General features: G+C 47.7%; 1 protein-coding gene across 1 annotated transcript; it reads right to left on the bottom strand.

Moving 5' to 3' along the window:
* Positions 1-426: 426 nt before the first annotated feature.
* LOC137757666 (testis-specific Y-encoded protein 3-like) lies at positions 427-4,948 on the bottom strand. The gene is made up of 8 exons (XM_068534279.1): positions 4,703-4,948; positions 4,383-4,496; positions 4,143-4,343; positions 3,458-3,535; positions 3,228-3,339; positions 2,985-3,130; positions 2,801-2,870; positions 427-521 (listed from the first exon to the last, which is right to left on the bottom strand). The coding sequence occupies exons 1-8, from the start codon at positions 4,946-4,948 to the stop codon at positions 427-429; spliced, it is 1,062 nt and encodes a 353-aa protein (XP_068390380.1).
* Between the last annotated feature and the right edge of the window lie 4,120 nt (positions 4,949-9,068).

The raw sequence follows: 9,068 nt of genomic DNA on the forward strand, positions 1-9,068 counted from the left end.
GGAGTTGGGGGACCCTGTCCCAACCTTTTCTTTGGTGTTTAAGTCCTTTGCAAGACCTTACCAAATGTTGTGGATGTGGATAAATACCCTGGAGTCCTTAGAACAAGCCCCGTCTGAGGTCCCCTAAGACCACGCACCAATATGCTGTCCCACTCCCACTGCAGGGTTATTAGAGCATAGTTTATTTTTACCAGCACCAGGAAAGACAGGGACCAGCATGCGGGAGCCCCCAGGGTTCCTTGAGGTTTACAGTTCAAGAAGCTGAGAAGACCTGTTTCCACAGTGTCTGTGGGGTGGCTGTGGGGACAGCAGCTGGCAGAGGCCAAGCCTTGCCTTCTAGACCTTCGGATGTCTCCACTGTAGAAGGGGCATAGCTGGGGTGTAGATGTTCAAATACAAAACCTGACACTGAGCAGGCGATCTAACTCAGTGCACTTTGAAGGGGACATCCGTGGCTCCGTGAACTTTGATTGTCAACCCCTCGTCCTGGAAAGAGCTGGGGCTTTTGGGAGAAGGCTCTTCTACCAAAAGTTGTGGAGTGAGAGCTCAACATGTGGGACGGAAATGGTACTGTCAATACGCCACCCTCAGGGATGCCTGTGTTGGAGCCGCTGTATCTGGGAAGAGAGAAGAACACTGGGGGGACAAACATTGAACATTCCCTGCTCCGTGCGTGGCAGAGTCTGTCCTTTGCCTGGTCCAGAGACAGACGTGCTTCTGGGAAGCAGCCAGCCACTTGGCAAGGAGCACCCGAAGCGCTCACCACTTCCTGGGTGAGCTCGGTATGCTCTAGGTCTTCCCATTGGCCTCAGGGGCACGGAGTGCTGGCAAGGCCCCAGAAGAAGGACAGTGCCTTTGTGGTAGAAACATAGTGTGTCCAGCCATTCAGCGAGGACGGGACACCGCTACCAGAGTGTTCATGAGAAAACTGTTTACTTTTTGGGGACTTGGTCTGAAGCGGGCCTTAGGCAAAGGGCTTAAACCTGTCTGAAAATATGGATATTAACCACTGTGCCATCACGGGACAGAGAGCACACAGCTGGGTGGCCTGGCACTTGCCTGTTTAACATCCCCAACTCCCCACTCCCCTCACCTCGCTCCTCTCCCCGTGTGCCCTTTGTACCCAAACTGAGTCCCCCGGAAAAAAGAACAGAGTTCACGTGAGCTCACTCAGATGTGAGGGAATCTGTTTTTGTTTGCTTATCCGTTTCCCAGCAAAGTTACCTTTTCCCCTGGTCACCTTTGCCAGAGCAAACTAACACCCTCACTGCCTTCCCACCCGTGTCTCTCTCACCTCCCCACATGCCCTCCATATACCTTATACCCCCATGTCCTAAGATGTTGTCTGGAACCCTAGCCCTGAGAGGCTAATTGTCTCAGCAAAAGACCCTGTGTTCATATACACTAGAAGGGCATCTGGTCCAACAGTGAATTAAACGTTAAGGCTTTCTCCCATTGTATCCCATTAAAGTGCCTGATGATATGCAACAGGGATATGCAATCAGCATGCCCCCACAATTTCATATACACTAGAAGGGCATCTGGTCCAACAGTGAATTAAATGTTAAGGCTTCCTCCCATTGTATCCCATTAAAGTGTCTGATGATATGCAACAGGGAGGTTACATGGAGGACCACTATCCAACAAAATTAACTTCCAGCATTTCAATCTCAGGCCCTAGCTCACCAGCCCCGTTCCTTGAACTTCCACATTTCCCTTGGAAGAATGACAGGCCCCAGTTAACCAGCCCTTCTCTTATTTCTCCTTCCTGCCCAAGCCCCATCCCACAGGAAGAACTGCATCCTCTGATGCAATCCCAAAGTATGACTTCCCCCCGCCTCTACAACTCTCCATGGACTGGTAACTCCCAGGCAGCGAACTGAGAAGCCTAGCTGCGCCTGATGTATCTACCCTGAGCCCCTGCACAAACGCCACACAAACACATACAACTGATGCTGTTTATTTATCTTCCGGTTTTATTCCAGGTTTACTGGTGTCTCCCTCTCTGTACGTTTCACCACCAGACCTCTCTTCATTTCTTCGTGTGCATGACAACCATGTTGACCGTTCGCCTTCATCTGAAGCAGCTTCTTAGGTCAAGGGTGCTTGCTCCATCACACGCATCTCAAAATCGGGAGTTCCTTTGGAAACACACACAGACACACACATAATAACCCATCCTCCCTGCACAACGCTAAAGACCGCTTTAACTTTTTAAGGCCCTGCCCAGGAGACAGAGTCACATTCCCTGTGATCTCTTACATTTCCTCCAACCACATATTAGAAACGACCCTTCCTAATCTACGCAAAATGGCCACTGTTCTCACCATAGCCGTGGGAGGTGAAGGAGATGCATGAGAAAATTAAAAGGTGACTGTGATGATCAAAACAGAGAAAAATGATGGGACAGCGGGGTAAGGCTTTGCCCAAAGGGGACTCACAGACCTCTGTGGAAAGGGGGTGGTGGGGGGAACCTGAGGCAAGCCCAAATTTAAGGGGGCAGTACAGGAGGCCTGAGGGTGGGGTTGACGGCCATGGAATGACAGTTCAGAGACGTGCACCTTTGAATCTCAGTGACTTTGACTCTCATGCTGCTTCACTTGCCTAAAGCTTCCCTAGTCAGCACCAGTTCTGCACTGCAGTTTTCCAGATGTGCTGTCTCACCCTGATGCCCTCACGCCCTGGTGTCACTGTATGCCTCTGAGCCTCAACTTCTCCATGAGTGAAATAAATGACCCAGCTTACTCGTTTCAGCGCCCAGCCCCTGGGCCCCTCACCTACCTGTCCTCCTCTCACTTACCTGTCCCGGTGGTGCCTTCCTCCCTGGGGTAGTAGCGCAGGGGATTGGGCCACAGGTCCTCGCTGATGATCTGGTAGGGGAAAGGGGCCCGGTCGGGACAGGCCAGCCCAGGCCAGGCCCACACCCCTCCCCCCGAGCAGCCAAACAACATCGCCATTGCTGAGGAGGCCCAGAGGCACCCCACCTCAGCAATCCTGCTAGATCCTGCAAAGCTGTGGTCACAGAACCACCTGAAGAAGTCATGGCTGCTGCTGTGGTGCCTGCGGCTATACGCCTCACTTTTAAAATGCCGGTGCCACTGAATTCGAGTGGAATGAGCTGCCATGTATCCTGTGGGAAAAGGAGCATGGGAGAAGGGCCTAAATCATGTTTCAAGTTCACCTCACCCCATCTGCCCTCCCCCACAATCCAGGGAGCTGTCTCTTGCCAGTGACGTTAATGAGATACTCCTTAACAACCACTTCATTCTGGAAATAGCGGTTGTTCCGGAAAAACAACACGATCTTGCAGCAATCACTGGGATATCTGAGTTTCTCCACCTGATGGGACAAAGTGGAGGAGGAGGGTGAAATCTGTCTCCTGTAGACCTGCTCTTTCCTGCTTTCCGGGATAAATCATTTCCCCTCTCCTCCCCAGCCTCAGCCTCCCCAGCCTGACCTTCAAGTTGGTCATGTAGCTAAGCATGTCTTTATCTAGGTCACCCATCGTGGCCGACATCTGGGGGTGGTTCACAAACTGCTTTACGTCAAGGAGCCTCTAGATGCCGGAGGTGAAAGGCCTACGAGCACAGAGCGAGCCTGGAGAGCAGCCTGGGAGTGTCTGATCTCAACTCCCCACTAGTATCTAGTCCTATTCCTTCAATACAGACTGCATGAAGGCACAATGAGCCCCTCGGGGTGTGCATATCTGTGCACGAAAACAGGGAGCCTCCGTTTCTGAGAGGGAGGCCCTGACCTCCATCTGGACAGAACAAGCTTATATCTGCACAGCAAACACTCCTGGCTCTAACTAGGATGAGCATTCATAACTCCCCACTCTCACCCCCATTTCCCTTGATGGGTATTCCAAGGAGAACCTGTGCACAAGACAACCCTTTTGTCTCAAGAGGCCCTGGTACTAATGACAATACCTTTTTGGACCTCTGCAACTAAAGCCCTAGTCTTGTTTCCTGCTATGCAGAAAATCAGCATGCCCCCACAATTTCAGGATCACATTTCCATGACTGTGCCCACAATGCAAAATCCAATGGATACATTTTGGTACCCAAACGGCCCTCTATGTTAGGTACCTCTTGCTGTAGCCCAGCCACCACGTGGTCTCTCAGCTACAAAATTAAGGATACAACTTTGACCCAGAAGCCAGGGATGCTCTGGATGATGGTGCTTCTGTGTTCTAGATAGGTCTTCCGCCTCCCAAGTGTTCTGAGATTGAGACGAGCGCAGGCTCGGCTGCATTCCCTATTCAGAGGCTCCAGCTCTAACTGCACGGCCTCCAGCGCCTCCAGCGGGGACGGGGCGCTCTTCGGGGACGGCCCTGGCTCTTCCTGACCCTCCTCCTGGGGCTTCTGCTCCGGCTCTTCCACCAGCATCTGCTCCTCCTGCTGTTCCTGCTCCTCCTCCTCCATCACCACCTCCATCTCTTCCATGATGTCCTCCACAGGCAGCCAAAACACCTGCATGATCCCCGCCAACTCTCCCTACAACCGGGCCGCGCCTTGCGGCACCACCTCCCCGCTGAAGATGGCGGCCCCCTCGCCGCACCCATCAGCTAGTGCCGGCACCCTACCCACCTCCCGCACCACACCTGGGGACCCGCGGGCCCCTGCTTCCTGAGGACCCCCTCCCACACCTAGGATGACCCAGGGTCCCTGGGCAGTGCCGCCTTCCCCGGGCCCCGCCTTACTGCCCATGCGGACCTGGCTCTGAGCTGGGGCAGCGGCGACGGTGTGGCAGTTGGAAGCTCGGCACGCGGGCGGCAGAGAACGCAGCACCAGCGACCGCAGTCACGCTTCGCTGCGGACTGAATCGTTCCCTGGAGCCTCTGCGGTGACGAGGCCTGAAACGCATGCGCAGGACCTTTGGCCACCAGGCACGCGTGACCAGGCGGCAGAAAGGAGCTGCAAGCCACGCCCAGGCCGCTCGTCCCCATCACGACCAATCAGGGCGAGGACAGTGGGCGTCACCCTCGGCTGCCTCGCCCCTCGCCTTGTGGAAACAGGCCAGCCTCCAGGATTGCCGGGTCCCCCAAAACACCCCTTTTGCCACCCCCAGACCTAGCGGCCCAGGTTCCACAGGGAGCTCGCCTCCAGCGAGGCCTCCGGCCTTGTGTCTGGCATTCCCGGGTGCCCTGTGATACCTATTTGGCCTGTGTCAATTGGAACCAGGAGTTCCCGCTCGGAAATCAGAACATCAGAATGCGGTTTCCCTCAGGATCTTTAACCACTGGGAGCTCTCAAAAACTGTACAAGGAAATGCACGGTGGCCAAGGTTGCTGGATAGTTTTCTTCCAGGGGACAGAGAGCCCGAAGCTCTGTGGCATGAGAGGCAAGTGTCCGGCAAACCCAGCTCTTCGCTAGACTTGAATTCCTTTGTTCAAGTGCAGGAAAGCCATGGAGTGAAGAGCTCCGTCTGAGTGTCTGTCTGTCTCCTCTCGGCCTTTGTGTGTGTGTGTGTGTGTGTGTGTGTGTGTGTGTGTGTGTGTGTCTGCGTTCTTGTTTCTATATGTATCTGGTCCCTCCCTCCGTGGCCCACTCTCCTGGGATCCCTGTCCCCTCTGGAGACTTAAACTCTCAGAGAAGTTCATATGTTGGTTTAATTAATACAGACTCTAAATGTCTTTAGAGTTATCAACACCATGTATAATACTTTTATTGCACTTAGGTTAACTAAAAGTCAGTAACCTCATCTAGTCTGTTACAAAATTTGTCAACAACAAAAAATGGTATTTTGATATTTTCATATGTAATAAAATGGAAATAAATGGGATTAAAGCTTTTAGGTAAACTCTTTAAGAATAATTTTGTGTTATGGTATGTTACTTAAAAATAGTTTCTCCGGACCTTTCTGGTAACATGAATCTAGAGGTTTTCTACATTAAGTTAAATGATGAGAATTCAGTGAATATCCATATAATTTCCAAAATAAAATACTGAAATATTAAATGCCTAGCAAGTCAGCTTACCTACTTTTGCCTTATTAGAGAAAAGCTAAAGATGCTTGACGTTATTGGACACGTCTTATACCACATTGAGGAGAGAAACTACACTGTGAGACGATACATGTTTCTAGAGGTGGTTATTGAATATACTCATAAGTTTGCCAGTGAGGAAATGCTGATATGACACATGGTTACCGATTACTTCTTGGTTTTATCTAGACATTGGAGTTTTAATGGTTAAGAGTTTTAATTAATGTATGGAATTGGATCTGCTAGAAAATAATAAGGGAAATATATACCTGCTTCTGATAACAGATAGTAAATTTTCTTTACTGTTAAGTAATCCATTTTAAATATCTGTGTTTACCTTTGAAATTTTTCACTGCCACTTTGGTTGAGTAAATAGCTATTGTTTCATAGCAACTTACCATCCTACTTAAGTGTTGGCCCTGCCCTAAAGTTCATTTGTAAAAGAAGTACATTAATGATGTATTTCTGCAAAATGAGAAACTGAGAAATGATAAACTGTGAAGGAACAATCCTTGGTTATATTAGTATGTACGATCTCTATTTAAAAAGATGGTGACACAGGGAATGTATTCACTGAAAGGGAAATTTAAGCTGAGATGACGAAATACAGGAAACAACTAGGAGTAGGATGGGCATAGAGTGCAGGTGGTTTCCACTCAGACATACATTACCTGTAAATGCCTCATGATAGAGCAGAGCATAATTTAAATGCTTTGATAGGAAAGGTATATACAATAATATATAATCTAATGAAAGGAGATAGTTGTAAAGTAGAATATATATGATATGTTTCTCCTTAGTATGACTGTACCCTTGGTTTGGGTGTATAATCATTAACAAATATCCTTGGCTATATATACTTCTCTATCTCCACTGCAAGTAATAAAAACCAAAAATTGTCTGAAAAGTACTATCTGGCTCTTCTGGGGCAGACACTGTGGAAACGTAATAATTAAATAACCACTTAAGCCATTAGTCAGAATTCATTATTACCAGTCTTGAGTACTCAGCATATATTGAAGATATTGGGGAAATAAATTTATCAACTCTTCCTCTGTGGTTAGTATCCCAGCAGCCATACACATTTTAGAGATATTAGTAGTTCCTAGGATTTTTTAAAGCCTACAAGTCATTAGGAGAAGAAACTGAAAGAGGTCTTCTTATCTAGAATCACAGGGGCAGGCAGAAGACCTGCCATACAGTAAGATGTTCCTGTCAAATGTGAGATAAGCAATGAAGTACTGGTTCTACAAATCTAATACTGAAATACAGTTACCTAAAAATCATAATACAGAAACTGTTAGCTTCCTTTTGCTGTTGTACGACAAACTTAGTGGCTTAAAACAACATAAACTATCTTATACTTATGGAGGCCAGTCTGAAAGAGGTCTTAGGGAGCTACAGTTATGGTTTCAGCAGTTGCTTCCGGAGGCTCCGGAGAGAATGTCTGTCTTCCTTGCCTTCAGCTTCTAGAAGATGTCTGCATTCCTCAGCTCATGGCTGCGTCACTCCACCCTTTGTTTTGCTTTTCCTATCACCTTCTTTGATTCCCTCTTCCTTTTGTAACAACCCTGAGATGACTTTAGGTCCCCTTGGATAACCCAGGATAAATTCCCATCTCAAGGTCTTTAACCTAATCAAATTGGCAAAGATTCTTTTACCATGTTAGGTATCATATCCATTCTCATGTTCTAGGGATTAGAATATAAACATCTCTAGGTGCTATTACTCTGCCTGCCACAGGACGGATAGAGATGAAACTTCTGAATCAGTTAGTATAAAGACAAAAAGGAAAATCCAAAACATGCGTTTTTAAGTAGGATTTTTTTCCTCACAGACTCTTTCCTATGAAAGATCCCTAAACACTATTTTGTCCGGGAGATAAAGGCTATCCAGGGTACAATAGGGAAATACGATGTCTTAAAAGTCGTGTTAGAAAGATCTGTGGTTTTAATGCTTTGCATTGGTAGTTTCTTAATCTTACATTAACCATTATTATTGAGCACTTGAGAAAACTATGGAAAGTGTTCCTGTAAACACCAGCTGATCAGTTGATGGTGATCAGTTAGTATTTATTGGGACACTTTCCATCGTCTAGATAGATAACAGCTGTGTGCATTATACAAAAGCTGATCTTTAAATCCGGCAAAGTTATAATCGTTCCCTAATTTAGGGGGTTTATGGTTTCTACCTAATATGTAGGCCAACCAGCAGCTTCCAAGCAAGTCTACTGGAAGGGACTAGTTCAGTATATAGGGGGAAATCAAACAATTTTTATTATTTCAATAATTACTGTTTAATATTTTAATCCTGTGGTTGACAGGAAAGAAACACTAGAGAGGAAAAACAATTGACGTTAAATCTCAGACGGTGTCTGAGAAAATGTGACAGAGGTTTGGATATCACTCATTCATGAACAAAATTAAATCTGGCTGTTAAGCAGTAGAGCCAGAAGTCTGTTTCATGCCATGAATGTGTTTTTCAGTGACTGCCATGCAATTAAAGGACTGCGAGGTTAAGATTACTGCAATTGCTACAGCAGGCAAGTAGCTAGATATGAGCAGAGTAATGGAAGAGGGGCCAGGTGGCAGGAAAGCAAGCATCTTGTAAACAGCAGGGGTCCATGGGCAGACAAAGAAAAACAGGAACCTCCCGACTGACAGGAAACTGCACATTTTGGGTGGTAAGTGTCCTGAAGGCAGACAGAGAAAGATGAGGAAAGGCAGGAATCTCCTGCTTCCAAATGTAACCTGTTGCTCTCCCTATAATAAAATAAGCCTTGCAGACAAGAAGCACGCACCATGCACTGAGGCCATGACACTTCTGATGAAGCTAAATAAGGACAAAAATCCCTTCTGGAGCTGGAAAGAAACAGGGAATACGACCCCCAAACTCCTGCTTCCCCAATGAGTATGCCACCCCTTCATTTGTATGCCCCTCATAACTGACTTGCCAGTGGAACCCAGGGCAGCAGCTCCTCACCTATCTGCCTGCTCTCCCTCTGAGAGCGTATTCTTGCTTAAATAAATCCTCACTTTACTTCCTTAACCTCGCTGTCTCATGGCCAAACTCTTTGCATGAG

This window comes from Eschrichtius robustus (genome assembly GCF_028021215.1).
Source record: "Eschrichtius robustus isolate mEscRob2 chromosome Y unlocalized genomic scaffold, mEscRob2.pri SUPER_Y_unloc_1, whole genome shotgun sequence".
NCBI classification, from domain to species: Eukaryota; Metazoa; Chordata; class Mammalia; order Artiodactyla; family Eschrichtiidae; genus Eschrichtius; species Eschrichtius robustus.

Excerpts from the sequence above, each read along its gene's own strand:
- LOC137757666 (XM_068534279.1), bottom strand. The coding sequence starts at position 4,948 with ATGGGGACGAGCGGCCTGGGCGTGGCTTGCAGCTCCTTTCTGCCGCCT. Across the intron at positions 4,497-4,702 it reads GAGCCAGGTCCGCATGGGCA|GGAGAGTTGGCGGGGATCAT; the intron begins GTAAGGCGGGGC and ends GCCCGGTTGTAG. Across the intron at positions 522-2,800 it reads GGAAGGCACCACCGGGACAG|AAGAGCCTTCTCCCAAAAGC; the intron begins GTAAGTGAGAGG and ends AACTTTTGGTAG.